Genomic DNA, 23,979 nt, shown 5'->3' on the forward strand with positions numbered 1-23,979 from the left:
GAGCGATGTTTCGACTGGCTTCAAAAACAATTAGCCAAAAAATAAAATAATAAAAGTTGTTATTTTTGGAATACATTAATAAAATTGTTATATTCCATTATCAAATAGTAATTAACCAATTGAAACTTGAGAAAAGTTATTGGTGCATGTTTTAGTGTTACCAAATCCACAAGCACCAAAAATCCACAACACGGCTCCTTATTGGGGATTTGAATGGCTCAAACTGAGCTTAAAAAGAATCTTAAAAGACTCTGTTTAGCAGGCGGTAAACGACTGGATGGTACAGTTGTCAACTAGTACGACTTAACAACATGCCCATCATGGGTTCAAGCCCCGAGTAGACCGTGACCCCATAAGATCCTACTGAAATACGAGCCCAATAGTGGCACAGACAGGTCCAGACCGACAATGGTTGTTGTACCAAAGAAGAAAAAGAGAAACTCCTGGCGCATTCTAAAAATAGTAAAAAAAAACAGCATTTGACGCCTTCTGTCGTTTGGATAGCTGCTAGCCAGTGTACTTTTCGTCGGTTTGATTGCTTTCACTTTCCTCCTATACTGTTGTATGGTTTCACGTAGAAAACCCATACAATGAACAGATTCGAAACCATACAACTGTATAAAGAGAACGCGAAAACTCCACTGGCTGGCTATACTAACATCAGATGGCGCCACCAGTCTTATGGATATTTTAAAAACGGTTCTGTTTTTACTGTCATTCACCGTCTGCTAGACGCAGTGTTTTACCATTCCTTTTAGGCAGAGTGTTTGAGTCATTTAGATCCGGTTTAGGAATCATTTAGTGCATTTGTGGCGCTTGCAATCCATGGATTATACCGGTCCGTGTATTTTCGGTCTAGCAAAATCGGGGAATTACTAAAAATAACTTCAATTCTAACCAAGTAAAGAAATCAGCAATGGCACCAGCTGTAACTCATTTTGGACACATGTTCGTTAAAGAACTCAAAGTGAATGAAATCTCTCTAAGATGTAGTTTTTTCAAGATGAATTGTTTCTTTAACATGAACATTTTGATAGTCCCGTCATATTCCATACATTTTATGTCTCTTCAAGACGAATGTCTCCCTAAGGCGAATATTCTGTAAGCTGCATATGGTATTTGGCAGCCAAAATTCTCTAAGATAATTTTTTGGGTGACAGTTCACAGTAATATTGGTCAAAGGATGCCATGCTTTTACCGTAGCTTCTTGGATACTTCGTAGCAACACCTTCATTAGTTTTCCTCAACATGAATATCTCTCTAAGCTGACGGTCCCTTGAAGATTCACATTAGGGATATTTCACCGTATTTTAAAACGAAATTGTTTAACGTTTTTAACATTGCGGTACATTTATTTTCCCTTTAAAGTAGCGGTAAGGCAGCGGTAATCGCTGCTGCGGGCGTGCGTGCGGAAAAATCAAAATTGTTTGATTCTGACGCATGCGGTTGCGGGCTGTCACCCGCTGCGGGTGTCAAATTCCATACATTTTCAGAAAACGCACGCACGCCCGCATCAGCGATTACCGCTGCCTAAACAATTTGATTTCATAAAGTGTAGCAAAGTACGAGACCGTTGCCTCTTCACGGCTTGGGTACAGCAGAGCGAGACAGAAAAGAAAAACATCGCGCTGACGTTTCTGGGGAATCGCCAAACGACCAGCGAAAAGGTCCCCCCGTACGCGTTTCATTGTGTCACAACTGGTCGGACGGTACGGGTGGGGTGTTTCTGTTGTTGTCTTCGAAACGCAGTGAATCGATTATGTTAAATATACAATAATCGCAGTGTATGTTCGCCATCAATCTTCAAACTGTTTTTAGTTTTAATCTCCTCGCTAAATCGCGCAAGCACCACGGCTGCACCAGTGGTCGAAGCCAGAGTGTCATGTGTTCCGTACCGTCAAGGGTGTAACCGTGCTGGGATGTGTGCGTGCGTGCGTGTGTGCATTGCTCATTCCGTGTGTGCTGCACTTCCTTGTTGTTGAGCGAAAAATACTGTGTGTTATGATTTGTGTTTTTTTTGTATTGTTATTTCTTGCCACATTTTCATGCGATAAGGCAGCAGATGATTTGTCTTCGCTATCAGTTGATGTCACTCACCCATACACAAACACACGAGCGAACGGACGGACGGACGACTGATGGCATTTATTGTCGCTGGTTTGTTCGCTGAACTGTTCTGTTTGTTGCTAGTAGTTTTGCTATGACGCACCTCTCTTCTTTGTGCGTACAGGCCTAAATGATGCGAAATGAAAATGTCCCGGCGGTACCACCCACACTCTTTCGAGTGTGTAAAAGTCCCCCCTGCAATGTTTTGCTCGGTGTGTGCCTAGCGCTCTGGTGCCGGAGGAGGTTGTGGATGTGGAGCGGGGAAGATGCCACCCACGAGAGGACAGTGCAGTGTGCAGAAGGAAAAATAAAAATAAAGCCTCTTCAGTGTTGTTCAATATTTCGGTGCTATTTTTAAGTCATCATCATCGTCCCACGCGGCGTATGAGCGCAATTCAATTTCTTTTTTTTTCTGATCGTGTGTCCTCCTCTGTGTTCCACAGGAAAATGTTGTGCTCGTGTTGCAGCTAGTGTGTAGCAAGATTCCCATGCCTCTGTCTAGATGGGCTTATAATAGAAGCGAAGCGCAAATGTGTAAGTGCAGCAAGAAATAAAAGTGTTTACACGTGCATATCCCCGTACATCTCAGAAGAGGTCACCTCCCTCAGTGCAAGCGAAATATCGCATAAAGGTGTCCGCATCCACTCCGCTTGCTCTGTGTGTGTGTGTGTCCGGTGCTTACTGTGTGCGTGTGTGTGCATTGGTTGCTGTGTTTCGATCCCTTTGCCCCCGAATAAAGTGAACCGAAGTGAAATTCCGCCGAAGGGAAAAGCCCACCCGCCATAAACACACACACACACACACAGGCAACATCCACGGCAACCGGTACACATTATTCCCAGCTAACACAGGCAGGCAGGCTGCACGGTGTACGGAATTTCAAAGCCCTCGAAGTGACCACGGAACACCCACCAACGCATCGCCATGGCTACGTCCAACAAGGAGATGGAAGAAACCGAAGATAACACTGAACTCGATCCGAGAATTCAGGTAAGCGAAATTCCATTCAATAGAAATACAACAACAAAAAAACTCGAGAATAACCCAACTTCTATCGAGGTGCGTGCGTCACAAACAACACAAAAAGGAAACCTACCCCAAGTAGTTGAGGTATACTTCATTAGTACAACGTCACCGGGGGAAGTGTTAGATGGCCGTAATTATGTCACTTTGCGCAAAGGGAATGTAGGGCTTGTCTCTGCACTCCAAAGTTCTGTTTTTTACCTTCCCTCAAGTGGTTGTGCGGTTATTGTTGTTAGAGCCCGATGGTGGGCGGTACGGGAGAGGATTTTCACCCCCGGGCCCCAGATACTTGAGCGGTAACAAGACATGTTAGCTTGTAAAAGAAGCGTTACTTGAACCCGCCTGCACTTGCTCGGCCGATAAGATAATCTCTCCTGAACATACCTGATAAAGATTAATGTCCTTTATCTACGCGCGACGACAGGTCGATGGGTTTTCGAACAACCTGGTGAAGCGGCTGGCGTGTGTCTTTGAAGGTAGAGATTGACGTAAGCGTTGCTTCGGGTTTGGGTTTTTTCTTCCTTCATTGACATGGGTGTGAGGATGGAAATGGATTTGTTTATCGAACGGGAAATGATAATAGGGTGCAAAATGTAAGCAAAAAGTGTAATGCAAGAGGGATGCAATAGAAATGGATTTAAAAAAAATTACCAACTTTTTACGGTCGTTTTTCTTTTTATTGATGATAACCGGCCTACCTACACGGTGATACTGGCCATATGTACCGGTTTACTAGATTGTATTGTTGCCAAGTTTGAAAGGTTGGCAACTAAACCTCATTGTTAAGTAGAGGCGATCCAGGAGGGAGTCGAAAATATATGTTTTGCAGGAGTCGCTGCGACTAAAAGTTTGTTTTTAATTTATGTCATAAACGTTAACCATTTAAATTTAATATTAATATGTATGTTTGTCGAATTTCTTGAAATACATAATGCTTTATAGATATTTAAGAATAACTTGATTCTCTCTAGTTCCATATTTTATATAACGTAGAATAATTTTCTGCTTACTTTTAAATTTGATACAATTTATTGTAAATTTTACTGATTTGACACATCAAATGTCAAATGCAAAATAATTTCCCTTTTTGTCGAATTTTAAGAACCATTTTAAAAGGTACAAAACTGTAATCTTCAGATGAAATCAGATTGAATAACTAATTTAGTGGCTAAAAATGTACCATTTTATGGAAAATTATACGAAAATTAGGTATAATTTGACTGAAAACCTCGAAATTCGATTCACGCTAATATTCGAGATACGCTATGGCCTCCGGTCCGCATTACAGGGTTTCCCACGATTTATTGGTCAGTTCCCATGATTTTTTGGTTCGTTTCCATAATTTATTGACATTTTCCGATTGGATATCAATACAATTGGACCCAAAAATTCTGGGAAACGGATTTTTTCTCATCTGTATTATTGTTTCCAATATTCACATTGTTGGTAAATTAATTATTCAGTCTACAATATTTATTATTCTACACAAGTAAAAAATGTACTCGCTGAAGGAGCAGTAAAGTGTCACCAAACTGCTCTTAGAAATAGAGCAATTTTGTTCTTTCTAACCCTTCGAATTGGTCCAGGTTTCTTAAGGTTCCTATATTTATTTTTAAAAAGCTTATCAAAAAGCTTCCATTTACAACTAAGTATATTATGTATAAAATGTTGTATTACTGCTACAGCTCAATACAAAGGATGTTGCACTATAAGCGCATGGCACAAAGCAAGACATATTGTACAACACGTGGTTCGCTCAGTTAAGGTCGATAATGTCACTATATTTTCTACGTGATTGCTTCTTTATTGTCATTACAATGCTAATATTTTACACTAAACCGTGTAGCGACAACCGTATTTATCTCTATTGTTATTTAAATGATATCTTAAATACAATCGAACTCCCAGTGTTGACCTGTGGAATTGTGTCTCTTTTGTAAACCCAAAAACGTGAGCCTCTGGCCAAAGCAAAGCAAGATAGTTTACGATCAATCGACGGAGAGGAGGAACGTGACTGTTGTATAAAGACAGTAGGTTGTAAATATTTTGTCTTACTACTACTACTAGCCTACCCCCCTGCATTTGCATGGAGATCGTATTATTTTTTTTAATTTAAAAAATAAGCTTCTTTAATTTGATTTTCCGTGTTTCATGGAAAAAAGGCCTCACTTCCAAATGTAAATTGGTGCATTGGTTGGTGCGCTGTTGTGTTACAAGTTTCTGTATTCGATGTCGCGATGAGTCACGCGTTGCCGTCTCACTAACCTTCCCACTAGCACGGTCCATATTCCGTCAGCTGTCCAAAACAAACGTAAAAAAATCAACAAAAAAACAAGCCTTCGTTACATAGCGAGGTGCGCGCGAAAAGAAAATTACATTTTCTGCTGCCCCAGCCACACAAAACACAAAATCGTCGTCCCCGCTCAAGGTTGGCCTACGCGAGCGGCCGCGCAAGCCAATCGCGGCTGCAATCTCCGTTTCCTTCGCAGGCCGGTTACATTTTCTTTGGCATTTCCATTAACTCACTGCTCGTTCGAAGGGGTAGGCTGCTCTATCGAAGATGTTATCGGAATGGTGGTCTCCCCTACCCGGGGTGCGCGTTCGGTTGATGATAATGATGATGATGGTCCCGTTACAAGCCAATGTCCGTGTGTTACAGGCCAGGCAACTAAAACCCGTCTCGGCCCAAAGGGGCACAACTTGGCAAGTTCTTGTCCCGTCCCTAGTAGAGAAGATGCAAAAGCCTGACACCCAACACACCCAAGAAGCGCACCACACCATGTTAATGGTCACCAGAGGGATCATCCGGAGCGTTCGGTTGGGTTGAAAAATGGAACCCCTTTTTTGGGAGGATGGAGGGAAATAAAAACAAACCCCTTGCTCCCCTGTCCGTGAGTAAAAAAAACCGGTCTCCTGCGCCATGCTTTGGTATTCCCCAGCTAGATGCGCACACACCTATACATGGGTTTCTTTTCTTTCGTTTTGCTTTGGGGGTCTCAAAGGGAGGTCATCTCGCGGAGGGGGCAGAGCAGATGGTTTGCGATGAGCGGGGAGGGGTGATGGCTACGTTCTGGCCCCAAACTCCGTCTTGAGTTGAACCGGTTTTGTGAAGCGCGCTGAGGCTTTTGCGCGTCTCAAGCCTCATCTCAACCACAAACCCCGTTCCTTCTCGCTGCTGTTGCTGCTTCGGCTGTCGTTGTTTTGGTTGTTTGTAGAGAAGATGATCAATCTGCCAGCATGACTGGAAAGATTCTTCTTTCTCATTGCTTCTTGTTGACGGGCTCTACCACCATAAACTTGCACATGTTTTAATGCTGCAAGCAGCCGCACTGTTGTGCTTAACCAACCTTCTCCCCTTTCACACCGTTTTTCCATCTAACGGTACGGTCATACGCCGCCAGTACAATACTAAGTAAAAAAACCTAATTTCGAAAAATCTTGGGATGCTTCTTCTTTTCGATGACGGTTATCCCCTAATGTGAAGATATGATAAATTTATCAGCAATACGCGATACTTGATGTATGTGATCAATTTCAACTCGACAGCTTTAGGTGTTTGTAGTGCATTATTGGTAATTTTCGTCCTATTTTATGCATTTGTTGAATGTTTAATTCAATTTAAGTTGTGCTTTAGTATTTGATGCAAAATATCTTTTTTTTTTGTTCTGCATTTTTCGAGTGATAAATGAGTCGTGTACATGACAATTTGAAATTGTGTACTGGTATGCTTGGTCCCATACATTATAATTTGCTGAAAACTAATATAGAGTTTGTGGAGTGTATTGTGTTGTATTATTTGCTTTCTAAATTAAAAAAAATCCTTTCTTCCAAGAATTACGTATTTTATGGACGATCCCTCATGTGATAGAGAAACTCCCTTACATTTTTACTCGTTTATTTAAATTTCTTTTTTTTAATTTTATTTTTAGTTAAATTTTTAAAGCCTTTTTCGTCACTCACCTACACCAACTGTGCCGGGAAGACGGAACTGGACTTTGTTTGATGTTTTATGATATATCAAACACGTCGCTTACCTTATCTAACTCGATAGCCCCGATGTCTTGTAGGACGCGTCATTAGTCATCCTTTGTAATGGTGTGCGCGTACTACTACTATTCGTCTATCATGTGACTGTTATCAGTTTCAACTGATGAAGTAGAAGAATAACATAAAATGAAACGAAATAAAAAAAAAAAAACACCAAAACAAACACAATGCCGGGGCTTGTTTGTTGTGTGTGCAGTACTGCACTGGAGTGCTTTAAGTGATTGCAAAGTTTCCACTACGAAACACTGCACTTACGGCTCTCCAAAGGGTGAGGGGGCACGTGTCGGTCCGGCACTATCATTCTATCAGTAAAACTTACCTGTTTTCCAGTACTCGCAGCACTAATAGCATTCAGTATAGTTTCTTTAGTTGATGGGAAAAGTGTCAATGTAACTCGCTTCTTCTAATACAACAATGTCGCTAACGAATGGTGATGATGATGCGCTGCTAGTGGTAGGTTAATGAGGATAGTAGAAGGTGAACGAATGTTAGCTACCTTGTTAGGCAACTGTCCCAAGGGGGGGATGGAGCCAATATTTAACAAACCTAAAGTGTCAACAAGTTGCACCTGAAAAATGCTAATTTTGTGATCACGTTCAGTGTTGGGACATTTTACTATACAAATATTTAACAACCTTCCCCCCCCGTGTGTGCTCGCTTGTGTGTGTGTGTGTGGTACAATGTGGAAGAGGAAGATTGTGCTAATTGTGTGAGGAAAAGAGGTCTCCTCTACATGACTATTGCAGTATTGATCGATAGAGAGAAAACAGTGAAAATTATGCCTATTGGATTCAAGTAGCGCGATGGTCTCGAACATAATCCAATCAACGTTTGGTACAATGCCAAACGGGCCACGACCCAATTTGAATGGTTGTAGGTTGAATTGTAACGTTGTTGAATTGGTGGCAATTAAAACAACTTAAAAAAGAGTCATAAAACTGCTGTATAAGTATTGATTTACTCGCTAATGGAATTTCCCATTCATATACTGTACAATCGTTCTTCCTATCCTTTCTAATGTCTCTATTTCTCTTCCTTCTTTTTTTGCAGATCGAACTCGAGAATCTCAACACGGCAACGGATGATATTAATAAGCTCGAGATTGAACTAGAGGTACGTTAATGCTCGCACGGAAAGTGGCTGTAGTTGACAATATTTTTTTTAACCTGTCGAAAAAGCTGATTTATGGATGGTCTTAATTCCATAAAAATTATACCTCCTTTCGCTCTCACACACATACCTCCCGTATGTGCAGAGTTCGTGTTTCATTGCACTCGCTGAATCAGCCGAACGTTGATTTAATGGTCCGCAAGACCGTTAGAAACACACACGCGCGCACAGGTCAAAGGCAGCAGAGGACTGTGGTTGTCGCTGGCAGCAAACAGCATTATCCCGCTGTTATAGAGTTTCAGTAGATTTTGCTGGCCGGAAAACGGGAACGGGGCGACGGAGGCACTCGACGTCGGCGGACCCCGAACGCCATCAATTCAAGGAGTCAAGGACAGGCAACGGCCGCACCGTAGCAAAAGCCGAGCTCTCAATTGTGTTGTGGCTGGGGCCGGGAGTGACACTGGTCATTAGTTTTTCTGCTGCTGCTGCTGCTGCTGCTATTCCTTCGTGTACTATTTTTGGTTCACCATTTACACGTGAGCGTAGCAGAATGGGTTGTAGTTTTTTTTTCGTGTAATTTGCATTTTTCTTTCCTTTCACGGACCTTTCTTTCGCTGTGAAATGTGAAAGGTCAGTGGGGAAAAAAATGAGCCAGCTTTGCTTTTGCTGGCTAGACGACGCTTAATGACGTTAAAACATGCACATCAATTGAATGGTTTTGTTTAATATAACTGCCGGGGTTTAAAAAAACAAACGTTTGTGTAATAGCCGTTCAAATCACTACGTCTCTAATAAGTTCTGTGGTAATTTAACAAAGCCCTGTCAATTAAGCTTCTCACATGCGGCATTTATCGAAAGGGGCATAGTTTCAAACCCACAGCCCCAGTGATACTTGCGGTGTGAGTAAACGGCCGCTAATAGAATGCAAATATGTTCATAAAGGGCCATCCATCTCATTGGCCCCTTTTTTACGATGCCACGATCACTCACTCACCTCATCTACGATAATGGTGTTGGTACGATCGCAACTAAAGATGCATTCTCAATGCCTTTGTCATTATTTGCTGCAATGGAACAACGTTGTCAGGCTTAGAATGCAATCACGTGATCGAACGAGTTCTCCAGTGTGTTGCTTAGAACTAACACCGTGTAGATCCATGACGGGTTTTTGTACCAAATTACAGTAGAAATAACAATTGTCTAAGTTAAATTTATTATATAGATAAATATTAGATTGTTTCTTTAACTGACTTTTTTGAATTCGACATTTTGACAGTTAAGTTCAGCTGAGAGTAAGCCGGTCTCATGGTACAGTCGTCAACTCGTACGACTTAACAACATGCCCGTCATGGGTTCAAGCCCCAAATAGACCGTGCCGCCATATGTAGGACTGACTATCCTGCTATGGGGGGAAATCAATAAGTCACTGAAAGCCAACCCCACAAGAGTGTGTTGGTAGGCCTTGACCGGCATCGGTTGTTGAGCCAAAGAAAGAAAGAAAGAAAGAAGTTCAGCTGAGAGTAATTATAATAGTAGGCGTTGAAATTCTTCTTTCAAATTATCCGTTAAATTATTTGAATAGTACATTCGGTGTAGAAACAATAAGATTTAAAAAATCTTAAAAAAATACTTAAATTAAATGCTTTTGTTGTTGAAAATCAAATTGCTCAAAAACTCAAATTGTTACTATTTTCGCATTCTTCTTCTTCTTCTTTGGCTCAACAACCGATGCCGGTCAAGGCCTGCCAACCCACTTGTGGGGTTGGCTTTCAGTGACTTATTGATTTCCCCCCATAGCAGGATAGTCAGTCCTACGTATGGCGGCACGGTCTATTTGGGGCTTGAACCCATGACGGGCATGTTGTTAAGTCGTACGAGTTGACGCATTACTTATGGCAATACAAAAAGTGATGAAACGCAAAACCGCACTGGCGCATCCGTGTTGGGAATGAAACCTAAACCGTGTTAACGATAAATGACGCATGGCGCTTAATGATTGGTGCACGTTTTGCTTCTAAGATTATAAATGCCGAGTTACGTGTGCACTTGGTGCACCCGGCGTGGGAAGCTGCGATGTGGTGTGGGTCCAACTGCTACACCACCACCCTGACCTTAAAACACGGGGTACGCGGGACCCATCATGATCATCATCACCCAATCGAAAGTGTATGTTTGTATCGCCGCTTCCACATGACACATGCAGCAACTGATACGTCTGCATACGCGATTCCTCTCAGTCCATTGATTGAACTTTTGTATGGAGCCGAACGATTTGCTTTCCCACGCATCCCGGCAAGCGTAGAAGAAGGCAAAATCTGCCCAGCGAAAAGAGAGAGAGAGAGAGAGAGATAGAGTAAAAAACCGCATGTCATATGCATTTATGCGCATTTGTTCCGCACCGTGATTAGCATATTGCAACTTGCCCGCTTGCTGCCGGGCGGGTTGGATCTCCACTTACCCCAACGGAACTTAACGCCGAGACACGGACCAGAAGATGGGTTTTGTGGTTTTGCATACACAGGGAATATGTGCAGGTGGATCGTTTTGACCATATGTGTGTGTGTGTGTGTGTTTCTTTGCGGTTGGCAATTCTCTGCTTATACAACACAACTGTTTGTCTTTACTTTCTGTATGCATTTTTTATTTTTGCATTTGCATAACAGCGCACAGGTTCATGGGAAAATGGGCTTATTTTCCTCCACCCAAATCCCTTTGAGTGCTGTAAAATTTGATTAAAAAGTATAACCCCATCCGTAAGTGCGATGGGAAGTTGTCGGATGCACAGGGAATGCATGTAGCATCTTCCTGTGGTTCATTCAATTGACTATTTCAGGCAAAAATCGAACCACAATCTCCTTTACCTAGACGTGGAGTCGGACCTTTCTATGCCTAAGTTATGCAAGATATCGGAAAGACTGATTCAAGAATGGATAGAAGGAGCAGAAGGACTCCGGTGTCCTCGCTGGGTGTGTGGGAACTACCATCGTCCGATGGTTACGTATGATATTTATATCTAGAAGGACTAGAATGGAAATCGATCCTGCGTTGGGTAGAGGTAGCGTCAATGAAAGAAATGACGATCGATTATTATTGTTGACAGCCAATGTGCCAGTGTGCGAGCTAGTCCAAAAGTGGATTATTTTGTTGTTCAACTGGCATTGGGGGGTGTCTACATAATCATCTCTTTTCTTGTTGAGCAATAGTTTGGAGTGTTATGTATATAGTTAAATCTATTGCTTACATGAAAAATATTGAGTCACACATTCGGCAGTTGGTAGACTAGTATTGATCCGTAAAGAATCACATACGAGTGTGTCCTTGCTCGTTATAGAGTTTTCCAAGTCACTTTCGAATGTGCACATCATTATTCACCACCATGCAAGATGTTTTTCAACAGCTGTCAAATGGTGCATTTGCATCATAATAAAATTTCAATTCCTGCACATGATTTTCAACACATTACAAAGAACTGTCAAACCCAATCCAGCTTGAGACGTGGTGAAAATCATGTGGAAGAACTGATGCATTATCGTGATGCAATTACAACATTTGACAGCTGTTTAAAAACATTTCACAGGCAATGAAAAATGTTGTAGACATTGCAAATGGACTCGGGGAACGCTTTAATATTGTCCCTCGCAGTATTTTGGATTTGTTGGAATGTTCTCGCGTCTGATTATCGTGTTGTTACTTCTGAAGAATTAGTGTCAAATAAACAGAGTCAATTACTCTTTGTACATTGAAACCTGTGTTTTGTAACGATTTATAACTGATTCGACGTGTGTAAGATAGCAATCAATATGCATATACTCAATTAACTCCTCTCATGGCGGGGTTATTTCTTGTGATTGTGTTGGGAATCCCACATGTGAATCCCACATAATAAACGATTCTTGCTCGTATAACTGGTTTTTATAATTGCTTTTAATTTGTAAACGGGTTGCGGGAAGGATGATGATCACATCAAACGTGTTATAATAATTTTAAAATGGTAATCCCAGGCATTTGAATGCCTGTTTCTGTTTGAACCGCTTAAATCGAAAGCTGAAGTATCATCAATTTGAAGTGTTATACTTTATTGATAAAATTACTAATATTTGTTGCTGGCACGAGTCTTTAAACCCTATTCCCCGTGCCTGGGTCTAGCATAGTCGTGGGCCATCTTTATCACTAGCTTAACTTCTGTGTAGACACTAACAAGGTAGAAACAACTTCCCAACAAGTTCCCAAAAACAAAGGCACAGCGAAAAAGCTCGAACTCGTTTTAACATATCCTGAAGGCAAAAACTTTCTTTCGCCCTCCATGTGTTGGTGCATCCCATTAGCATCCTGCAAGATAAATCCCGCGTTGCGCTCCCTATGTGTGTTGGTGTTTCGTGTGCAACTCCTCACATGTTATTTTCCCAGTGCAATGGAATGTTCCATGTTCCTCCATCAAGCGGTAAACAAAAACAGAAAAAAAAAACAAAACTGTTGTTGCTCTCCCTCGACACGACCATATTTAATTGAAGTATTATGCTTGTGGGTACCACCACCACCACCACCACACTCACCAAAGCATGACGGAGCCGGAGCTGAACACATGCAAGCGGCGGGTTGGGGTGCTGGCTGGCACCCCAGGGACAAAAAGAGCGTGCGAAAAAGGCAAAATAAAGGCCGGAAGTAACTGCTCTGCACCGAATCGTTCCATTTTTTTGTTGCTTTTGCTCGTATTTGTTACAGCAGGCAGCACCGGGAGATTGTTTTCAGGTGTGTGTGTGTGTGCATGGTGCATTTCTTGCAAAATGCAAAATGCAAAATGAAAAGTTGAAGAGTATAAATGCCGAAGGGCGTGTGCTAATGGTTGCAGAAAGGTGTATGAGGTGCTTCCGGACCATTTGCAAAAAAAAAAACAAAAGGAAACACATGTCCTGGTTTTGTGCCCAGGTGTGTGTGTATGTGGCCCAGGAATAGTGAAAGGTTGTGTTTTATTGCTTGGTCCTAATTGACCTTTTGAGGCATTGAGGCCTGGAATTCTTGTCGAAAGTCATTAAAAAAAGAATCGTTGTGGTATTTTTTTCTCGTTCAAACATATTTATAATTGCTCGTTTTACCGATATGCAGATCATGAGTTATAAGGAAAATGTGTTTTAGTTTTTAGCTTTTCTAAACTGAATACAAAAAGAACAATTAATAATTATATATTTAAAAACATCTTTTTATATTTATTTTTTATTTCCATATTTTTCAAAATATTTTCCCTTTGAAATCGAATGACTCTCTGTCGAATACAAAAACTCAATTCGAGATAAGCAATGAAAATGATTTTTTAGGTTTGTTTAAATTTAAATTGCGGTGGTTTTAATTTGAATTAAAGTAGATAATCCATTTCGAAGGTTTTTGTTTTGTTTTAATTAAATTCTTTTCTCGTTGTTTTACAAAATTGTTTCGTACGATTCACTACGATGCCAAAAGTGTATGAGCGTACCAGTCCGTCAGCGGGAAACTAATTGGAACGGTTTGGAGCGAAACCGTGGCGGATTAAACCGATTTTGTTCGTCATCCCGACGCGATGACACAAACTGGAAATTTAATTATCATTTTATCCTGTCCTGACTAAATCTGCTCCAATACTCGGCGGAAGCTGTACTAATCCACCCAGCCCAGTGCACGGGCCGGGACACGTTTTGTGCCGTCCCAAATATTATACTTTCTCCTCCACCTCATCAAACTACTTCACCCCGTATGCTAATGCTGTGCTTCTCATTCTTTTTTTGTTGTTGTTGTTGCAGGAAGCCAACTCCACCTTTCGGATACTGATGAACGAATCGACCCGCCGGTTAAAGCTGTCCTCGAAAAAGCTCGGCAGCTGCATCGAGAAGGCCCGCCCGTACTACGAAGCGCTCGAGAAGGCGAAGGTGGCCCAGCTGGAGTGTCAGGCGGCGACGCTCAAGTACCAGCGGGCGAACGAGATACACGCGGCGGCCAAGGAAACGGTCGCCCTGGCCGAGCAGCGGTTCATGAGCAACTCGCACGAATGGCAGTTCGACAATGCCTGGCAGGAAATGTTAAACCACGCTACTATTAAGGTACGGGTGCTGCAACGGTATCACTCGGGTGCTCTGTGCTATCTCCCGTGGGAGGCTGAGCGCCTTTTGGATTTGTTGTTGTTGTTGTTGTGGTTCGCGATATGATGCCACTTTCTTTGCCAGCGACTTCAGCACCGTCATGCTGTCGGTTTATGTGGTGCGTTTCGGATAAAGTTTTCCCTATGCGAGCTACAAACGCTTTTACCGCTGATTGACCTCCGAGTGGAAAGCTGTCGGGCGTTAGATTATGATACATATATACACCGCGACCTGTGTCCCGGCCATTCGATTCGGTTTCATTTTTATTGCTCACGGTGGAAGTTAAGTGCTTCGATGTGATGAGCTTTTACTTCTTTGTCGTCAGTTGGGTTTTTGATTGTCTGTTTGTAGTTCAATCTGACCTTCTCAATAAACTTCTCAATTAATCTTCCATGTTCGTAGTGACGAACAGTTTAAAGTCACGAAACAATAACAGTGGGCGCAGCGCGCTCAATAAAACCGTTTGCCGTTTAGAGAAGTGTTGGAATTTCTTTCCTTGTTCGCGGCCCAGCCAATATTATCCAGCCGTACCACCCAGCCAATATAAAACAGTTTGCGCGGCCGACCGGCAGACGACGTGCCTTTCGAGTTTGATTGCTGAAGATATTTGCTAAGGCGGCAGCTTTGGCAAGGGGAGGCGGACGTGTGATGAATTTTAAAAAGCTACCAACCTGACTCACCGATTTGTTTGATGGTCAGGTTTGTGTGTAGATTTTTGTATAAAACGGTTCAGCAATTTTGTTTGTGTCGCTTTGTCGCAAACGATTCGCCTGTATGTACACTGCAACACTTGCAAAGGAGGGACTTTTTGGAAAAATCGCCTAACATTATAATTTAAGCGTTTTAGTCGATTTCGGGGGTTTGTTCTGTTCTGTTTCACCGGCTTGTACGTGTACGTGTTTGCAAAAAGTTCGCTAATTAAATTATTTTGTGCATCCTTTCCCATGCATTGCAGGTTATGGACGCAGAGAAACAAAAGGCTGAAAGTGGTGCTGAACATCAGAAGAAGGCGAAGGTGTTCGAGGAGGCAGAAAAGAAAGTAAGTATAACGAGTCTCCCGTGCTGCTAGAATAAAGCAGACAGAGTCAATCGAGAGGCTTAATGTATGTAGAACCAGTTTAGTGACGCGGGTCAAGCACTAAATTTAATCCAAAGAGAAACGTCACGTGTTTATGCCATTTTTTGTTGCGATTTAATCTAAACGTGTTTAGGTCATGTGTGTTTCCGCGTCCGAAAAGACAAAAAAAGAAAACATATGTTGCACCATGCGCACGACCTCGTTAATCTTCGGACTTTTCCATCACCGGCTATCATTGCCGGGTGAAACCAATTCGTCAAACGCGACCATACTGTAACGCTGTCCGATTTGCTTCACCACGTTGTTGCACGTGAGCTGCTGCAAAACGTGCTCTGTCTGCTGGGCTGGCGTAAGGATGTGGTTGTTGCACGTTTACAAATAGGCAAAAGAAAAAGAAAAAAAACAGGAACAAAACCCCTAATGCGCTTCTTTCATCGGCATTGAAGCAATCGAACGTTACACCGCCGTTCCGTCGCTTGTTGGTGGATGATCTGTGCCAAAACAAAATACAGAAGAAAAAAACACACAGATCGATACGCCCGATATGCGTGCGATAGATACTTATACGCGGTCGTTCATATTGCCTAATGAAAGGCACCAGATAGGAGGTGAGGCGGTGGAGAAGGAGAAGGAGGATTATACATTTGCACCGGGTTGGCTTCGAACCGCGTGCGTTCGTCGAAATGCGTATGCTTTCACATGGCTTCGGTCGCATTGCAAACCGCCCAGGAGAAGGCTGGGGAGGAGGGAGAGGACGGTGGGGACTGCTACACATACATAACGACCCGTATATGTAGTCAGACACACATGAGCCGCTCGCGCATTGCATTGCACCCGCCGAAACCACGTTTCCACATGCCGATCAGCTCTCCAGGGCGAGATTCCACGGTTCGCGAGTCGCAAACACAGCACAGCTTTTTCGATAAGCTCTTTCTTCGCCCACTCTCACAGTATCTCCACCACCACCTCGCGTTTTGGTGCGACCGAAAGGTGAAAAAAGCAATGTTTGTATGTGCAAAGAGTGAAAGTGATTTTCGTTCAGATGCATGCCCGGTCTCTCCCACCAACCTTAACACAAGGCAAACGCAGGAGTCCACTTTCCCCGATACCCCGAACACGTTCGGGTGTGTTTTCGGGCATTTCTTCCGGGGTGGTATCACCTCTCGGGTGGGAGCGGTAGGTGCAACACCCCATAGATGGTGTGCGCGAATTGACAGGTCGCACCTGGTTGGTGAGATTGGAAAAGCATTATTTAGTAATGTGGCATGATCTACCAGTTTTATACTCATTTTAGAGAACACTTTTTAGCTGTCTAGGAGGTTTTATTAGTCACTTTCTTATACACACACTTCGATATATATTATTTAGTTTATTTTGTACTTTTAAATTTAAAAGACGAGTTCTTCTTTGGCACAACAACCGCTGTCGGTCAAGGCCTGCCTGTACCCACTAGTGAAGTGAGCATTGGCTTTCAGTGACTTATTGTTACCATAGCAGGATAGTCAATCCTACGTATGGGGACACGGTCTATTCGGGACTTGGACCCATGACGGGCATATTGTTACGTCGTACGAGTTGACGACTGTACCACCAGACCGGTCCAAAAGACGAGTTATAAGTCGTTATTCTCTGCTTGTTAACCGTTCCATGTTGGTTGGGCCAAAACCTGCATTCAAACATGGTTCCAGAAAATGTTTAAAACAGGTTTTTGTTTGCGACACTTGGTAAAGCGATAGCAGGAGGTCTATTATCAGCAACGTTCCAATTTCCTATCGAAAGGTTTAAAGTGTACCACATTATGTACAATACTTTTTACTACAATTTTTTTGCTGGTTGGTGGTTCTAATAATTATGAGTTGACTTATCAGTAACTCTAGAGAAGTAAAATTAGGTTGTAATTCACATAAAAATGCGCTTTTAATAAACATTTCTTTAACATACTTGTTCGATTTAGCAAAAAGGTACAGCTTCGGGCAGGTTTTAGTCACACAATCGAAGGATGCGTTGAAATTGCGTTTTCAAATTGTACGTTAAACCTTTTTCAAACAAGAATATGCAAAATAATATTAAGTAATAAGAATAAGTAATAATTTGCAAATATTGAAACGTAACTGTTCTTACCCAAATTACTGATAATAGTTTCCAATTTCTAAATAATAATAAACATTAAAAAAAATTGACATCCTTACAAATGAGAAAGCTGCGCTCTACATTTGTCTGCTGTAATGGAGCAAATACTATTATAATAGTTTTACATTTTTTATGGAGCATTTGGCCTTCCGTGAATAAATAGAAATGGTAGAGCGCATTTCTCTTAAAAACGCTAGCAAATAAAATGCGTTTTTTTTAAAACGCCATAAATAGCACATCAACTACGACGACTTTGTTTGCGCTTCGATCGATGGCGTAAAATACCCCCATTACGCATACGCACAGCAGCAGCAGCAGCAGCAGCAGCATACACAACAGTCGAATTAATAGAGAGCATTAGTAGGACAGCACCGAGAAGGGAGGTCGTACTTTGTGTTTTTGTTGTCACGGTTGGCTATTTCCGCTCCACACAGCCCCGTCCTCCGTTTGCTATGAATAGGCTGTGCGCAACTGGAAAATAGACGGAATTATGCATTCAGATCAATTCAGTTCTGTATCTGTAGGATGATGATGGTAGCTTATGTGCGTTTCTTGCATAAATTCCTTCCTGTTGTTGTGCCACCTCCCCCGCTTCCTTTTCCTTTCGCTCCGTACATAGGGCAAATGGGTACGGTAAACACACAATGGCAGCGTGTTTAGGAGGATGAAGTAATTATGCTGTCTCACCGGAAAAATTCGAGGAGTAGAAATAGCCAGAGAGACAGAGATATTCGAGGTGGTTCCATCTCGATGCATTTGGATGCATTTCGGAGGTGACCGTTACAGGTTGCAAGATAATTATTTTCTACACATAAAAAATAACTTCAACGTTGCGTCTGTTTTTTCTCCATATATTGTATGCACGTCTTCATTGAAGAAAGTGCGTTGGAATTATTTAATAGAAATGTTTTAGTTAACATAATTTAAACCTAACTTGTGATAATGGTTTGGTGAAATGTAAAACGTTCATTATCATTATTTTCATTATCGAAGTCGTTTATAAGCCCTTTTTTATTCATTGGCAACGCCTCATAAAGCTCTCAGTAGGCGAAGCATAGAACTAAAAATTACTCCATTCACATGCAAATGTTGTTGTGCCCCATTTTGCCAGTGTCAACCGGTAGATAACGCTACAAAACCCTCCAGTGTGACACTTTCTTCTACGATTACTTGCAACTAATTGAAGCATAACGCGCTGCTTCTTGTATTTCCCGTTGCCGTTGTCATAATAAATGGAAAAAAACTCTACTTTTTTCCCTTTAATTTCCTTTCCCCCCCTCTGTGTGTCATAGTGTGACTAACAAATGCCACCCTAGCGCTGGAGGAAGCGTCTGGTAATTACGCCGGAAAACTGTAACTGTAGCGGCTTCCTTCTTGTGGCACAGCTCCTGGAGTGCTGTGGAGACAAAATCTCTTCCTTCCTCGCGCTTTGATGGTTGGTTGGTTGGTTGTGCAACAGCAACCAGAAGTGAGTTGAAAACAGTTAAGCTCTCTGTCACACTCATCACACTTAAATTTGCGTTTGAAGCATGCAAACATTTAAATCGAACAATTGCTATTACTTCTTCTCACTAAACCCTAAAAAAGCGGTTACGATCGTCGGGCGATCTTCATTTTTGAACAACTCGCGTGCGCGCAACGGTGTTGTTGTTAATGGTTCAAAACGTGGCGAAAAGCTTCCGAAAATGTGTAATGAGGAAAAAGGTACATTGTGACAATGATTGGCTTTTGTTTTGGGCCCGGCCGGATGCCCCGAACCCGAAAATGCTGTTACCAAACGTACCTTCTCACAACAGTCCCACCTTCACCACCCCTGGCCGGGCCTCTGGAGGGTTGTGTGGTAGCATCGATCACACAATGTAGCAGCAGCGGTGGCTCGACGGGGTGGCCACCCCGTAAGCAGGGCGGTAAGCGAAGAAAATCAAATTTTCTTCTTCGTGTTTGGCACGTCGTCGTAACGTGATGAAGCCGTTTCTCTTACCGGCTTTCTTAGAAGCAAATAGGCAACAGTTATGTAATGACGCAGGGGTTTTAAAGGGCACCATTTCCACCGGTTGTGATTGTGTGTGTGTGTGTGCATTGGTTTCGATTGTAATCGGAAAGCAATTGTTTGCTTGCCGTTGGAGGTGAGAATTGTTTGACTGAATTTTGAGGTTTTTCTTTTATTAAAAAATTCTCAAATTCTCAATTAAAACTGATCTTTTGATTTTTTGTCTTCAATACTGCTTGCTGTAATTTAAATGCTTTGATTACAAGAAGCCATATTCACAACACGGTATTACAAAAATGAGACAAATTAAAAAAAAGTAGTTTTCTGGAATCGATTCCTTATAGTAGGTCCAGAATCAATTTCCGGAATCGTTTCCAAAATCGGCTCCGGAATCAGAATCGTTTCCGGAATCGGAAACGAAATTGGATCCAGAATCAGATCTGGAATCAGAATAGATTCTGAAATCGGAGTTGGTTTCGGTTTCTTCATAGGAATAGGCGTTTGGGTCCAATGATGGCTACGTAGTGATAGCCGCAAAGACTTCAAATGTACTTGTAAAAAACCATTCTCAAGGAGTTTCCCGGACTGATTTCGCTTCTGAAACTTCTTATTTCAATTCAAGAACTGATTCTCATCCCGAAGCTAATTCCAATTCTGGAGTCCATTCTGATTCCTTGGTCGATTCTGATTCCGGAGCCGATTCCAATTCCGGAGTTGATTCCTATTCCGGAGTTGATTCCGAATTTGGAGTCGACTCCGGAATCGGCTCCGGAATCTCCTCTGGAATTAGCTCCAGAATCGGAATCGGCTCCGGAATTGGTTCCGAACTCCCACCACTATTTCTTATCTTTGATTTTGGTAACCAAGATGAATAGAGATTTCTATGGAGACTGGCAGAGAAGGATTTATGGTTGCTAAGTACTTTGGATGAGTTGCTAAGTAACCTTGGACTCCCTAGCTGTCAAATGAAGAGCCTGTCAAAATACACCAGATGAACCGACCTGTAGTAAATTATGGATCTTGGTCTATTAAAAAAAGAAGATTAATAGGCAAATAATTCGTCTAAAGAATGTAATTTTTTTCCAACTAATTATCGCTTGATAAGCCATATTTGAAATCATCAAAACTTATAATCCAACAAATAATCCCCTTTGATCATGTACTTATTATCTTTGCTTTTTTCTCTCTCTCTCTCTCTCTCTCCCCCAAAAAAAAGGTACAACAACTGGAGGAACGCTACCGAAGGAGCATACAGAAGTCACGGCCCTACTTCGACGAGAAGCAGCTGTGCCAGGAGCAGCTGGAAGCGCAGAAGGGCCGCATACAGCAGCTCGAGCAGCAGATCCAGGCGGCCAAGAGCGCCTACAGTACCGCGCTGCGCAATCTGGAAAAGATTAGCGAAGAGATACACGAGCAGCGGGGCGATCTTAGCCAGGCCGCGCCGTCCGGTCCCCGGGAACCGGGCGTCGGGGCCGAGCTGGCTAACATTCTGCCCACGGCAAGCAGCACCACCGCCAGTAGCAACTCCAACAACAACCTGCACAAGGTACCGGGCAAGGATCGGTTCCCGTACAGCAGCACCATGCCGGACATTTCGAGCGAGCTGGACAAGTGCGAAATTCGCTCGGTGGGCAGTGCGTCGGTGGCGACCAGCTCGGCCGTCAGCGAGAAGGATCCATCCGAGGAGGACGACTACTCCACCATGACGTTGCACGACGACGAGGACGATCTGCCGGCGGCAGTAGCAGCAGCAGCGGCAGCATCACCCACCGTCGATCAGGATGACGATCTTCATCTGGAGCTGCTGCGGCAGAAGGTGCGCACGCTGGCAGTGCGGCCGGTCGAGGGTGGCGATGGGCAGCAGCAGGAGCAGGATGTGTGGGAGCACGAGCTGAATGCCACGGTCGACAAGCTGGACCATCTGATGATGTTGCGCGAGTGTTCGCGCAGCAGCACCCTGATGAGCGGATCGGGTGTCGCGGGTGATACTGGTACCCCGGCTGGTGCCACGTTCAGCAGCTTGCCAACGACGCCGAAGCATCAAAACCATCTTCATTACCACCACCACCATCAGCATCTTCACCAGCAGCAGCAGCAGCCGGGGCGCGGTGTGTCCCTTTCACCGGTGGACCGGTCGCCCGCGCACGATCAGCACACGATCAAGATGTTCAAAAAGCTCGACCCCTTACCATTGGCCAACGTGTCAATGTACGCGCTTCCAACGTATCTGAACGCGGCGGCGACCAATGGTAGCAGCGGAGGGTGCAACAGTTTGCTTACGCCAATTTCAGCCACCTCGCCGCCGGGTGGTGACGTGTGCGAAGCGAACGGTGACGCTGCGCTCGCCTCCAAGCTGAAGCGCAAAATGTCCATGTAAAATCACCCCACCTTGGAGTTGGTGGTGGTGAGACAGGTTGTAGGAAAGCAAGTGATCGAAGGACAGTGTTTAGCAAGGTATAGGCGCAGCGCAAGGGGATGGCAGACGGTTGCCGGTAGTATTAACAAGGTTTAGAGAGGTAGTAAAGGTGGTGTAGAGCAGTACACAACAGTAAGAAGCAACCAATCGGGGAGGCCATACCGTTGATGGCCTTTCGCTTTTCTTCCCTCCGTGATGGGGCGCGGTTTGTTTCGGTATTTTGTTTTTTTGGTTCGGTTTTATTTTAATTTCTAACGTACCATTTACGTAAGCGGCGTAGTATTGTAAGAAAAGATAATGAGAAAGAGAGATATATAAAAACGATCTAACAACAGATTTACCTTTGAAAGCGAGCTTGAGCCAACGTCTCCTTGCTTACTTTATATATATTAAAAGTTATAGAAATTGTAGAAAAAGGTAGATGCTAACATTTTAAACGTTTTAAAAAAAGAGCAGATCAACTAAATAGATTATTAAAAAAGAAACACACGGAAAAGTAAACAAACGAAAAAACGTAAACACAAAGAGGGTCACAGCTCCTGAACACTTCCTTCCCAGAGAGACAGAGAGATAGGTATGTTATGAAATTCGTTTTTAAAATGTTATGAAAAAGTATGGGCAAAAGAAGAAGGAGCAAAAAATGGTAGAAACAAGGAACAAAAACCAAAAGGAACAAAATTACATATGAAAATCGCTTTTCAATCTCTCTCTCTCGCCAGATCGAGATCCTCGGTCGGCTGAATGTTTGCGCGGAAACACACCGACCTCCTGTTGCGCGGTCATCCGAGTAAGATGCGTACTAGCCTTAAATTAGTAAAATTAAACAGTTGTGAAATCGCTCCGAACGAGAAAACAGTGTTCATGTTCCTACCATCACAAAATTAGCTGCTTTTGAGTATGTTTCCAAGTGTGTGTGTTTGTGTTTATCGCCAACATTCTGTACGCGAGAGGCGTGTTTTGGTGGATAAATTCAAAACTCTTTGCATTGATGTTAGACAAACAAAAATGGTACACAAAATAATCACCACCAATACCAGATAGATGCAATACACTGTGATTAGACGGATGCACAATAGCGGCAATGAGTCGCGTGGAATAGCAATAGCAACTAGGATTCGGCAAGAAAGAGAGAGAGAGAGAGTGGAAGAGATAGCGAGAGAGAGAGAGAGAGAGTAACCACAACAAACACACATGTTTAATCGGAGCACCTTTAGACAGCAAGGCAAGGAGAGATGAGGGGACATTATATAGTGAGAAGGAAATTCTTACCTTCCAATTTGAGGGTACAGGGGTTCTTCTTCTACCATGTTCCCTGGGTAAAGGGCAATCTTTTTATGAAAGTTGTGTTGCGCTGACAGTCAGTTGCGTTTTTATCTTCTTTTTCGTTGTCCAATCCTTTTTGGACTCGCTTCAATTTCTCGTTTTTTTTTCTTCTTCCTATCTTCAAAAGGGAGCGCTCCCAGCCCGGAAAGCCTTGCATTTACTACTCTGCATTTTATCGGCGCTTTCGGAGGGGAAGCAATGTTGTCTTATGTTTCTCACGCACTATTAAATGCGAGCAACACACTATTGGCAAACCGACTACTGTTTTGCTTTAAATCGATCCCCCAGAAGTAACCATAGCAACAGCAACTACAATCCCTCCTCGAACCTTGCCTGCCCCAACACACACAGACACAATCGGTAGCGAACAAGGACGGAAGATCATTTTAGAGTTACTCTACCATACTACTAGATACTGTAAAGTAAAGCCGGCCGGGTACGAGACGACGGTAAAAAAAACGAACATCCGGATAGGTTCGACGATGTTCGTACGGCCCGGGTGGATGATGGGTGGGTGGCACATGCACCCGCCAACTGCAGAAGTAAGATAGAACGGCGGAAGTGGTGTGAAGAGTGTCGTCGTGTTAAAATAGCGAAGCGAAATAAAACTTCTGATATAATGAAATAAATTATGTGCGTTGTGCGTGGC

At 43.0% G+C, this 23,979-nt stretch overlaps 1 protein-coding gene across 2 annotated transcripts; it reads left to right on the plus strand.

Annotated features, from left to right (window-relative positions):
• Positions 1-1,689: 1,689 nt before the first annotated feature.
• LOC121600146 (SH3 domain-binding protein 5 homolog) lies at positions 1,690-23,955 on the plus strand. 2 transcript variants are annotated; one of them, XM_041928473.1, is made up of 6 exons: positions 1,690-1,784; positions 2,550-3,096; positions 8,227-8,289; positions 14,058-14,354; positions 15,349-15,432; positions 20,808-23,955. In XM_041928473.1, the coding sequence occupies exons 2-6, from the start codon at positions 3,031-3,033 to the stop codon at positions 21,966-21,968; spliced, it is 1,671 nt and encodes a 556-aa protein (XP_041784407.1). In that variant the 5' UTR covers positions 1,690-1,784; positions 2,550-3,030; the 3' UTR covers positions 21,969-23,955. The 2 variants fall into 2 exon arrangements, with proteins under 2 accessions (XP_041784407.1, XP_041784408.1); XM_041928474.1 differs by lacking the exons at positions 1,690-1,784; positions 2,550-3,096 and adding an exon at positions 7,534-7,629.
• The last annotated feature ends 24 nt before the right edge of the window (positions 23,956-23,979 follow it).

Source organism: Anopheles merus, chromosome 3L, assembly GCF_017562075.2.
Source record: "Anopheles merus strain MAF chromosome 3L, AmerM5.1, whole genome shotgun sequence".
NCBI classification, from domain to species: domain Eukaryota; kingdom Metazoa; phylum Arthropoda; class Insecta; order Diptera; family Culicidae; genus Anopheles; species Anopheles merus.

What these genes read in the sequence shown, in the direction of transcription:
- LOC121600146 (XM_041928473.1), top strand. Translation starts at nt 3,031, where the DNA reads ATGGCTACGTCCAACAAGGAGATGGAAGAAACCGAAGATAACACTGAA. An exon ending in AACTCGATCCGAGAATTCAG is followed by an intron (nt 3,097 to 8,226) that starts GTAAGCGAAATT and finishes CTTTTTTTGCAG; the next exon opens with ATCGAACTCGAGAATCTCAA. An exon ending in TAAACCACGCTACTATTAAG is followed by an intron (nt 14,355 to 15,348) that starts GTACGGGTGCTG and finishes CATGCATTGCAG; the next exon opens with GTTATGGACGCAGAGAAACA.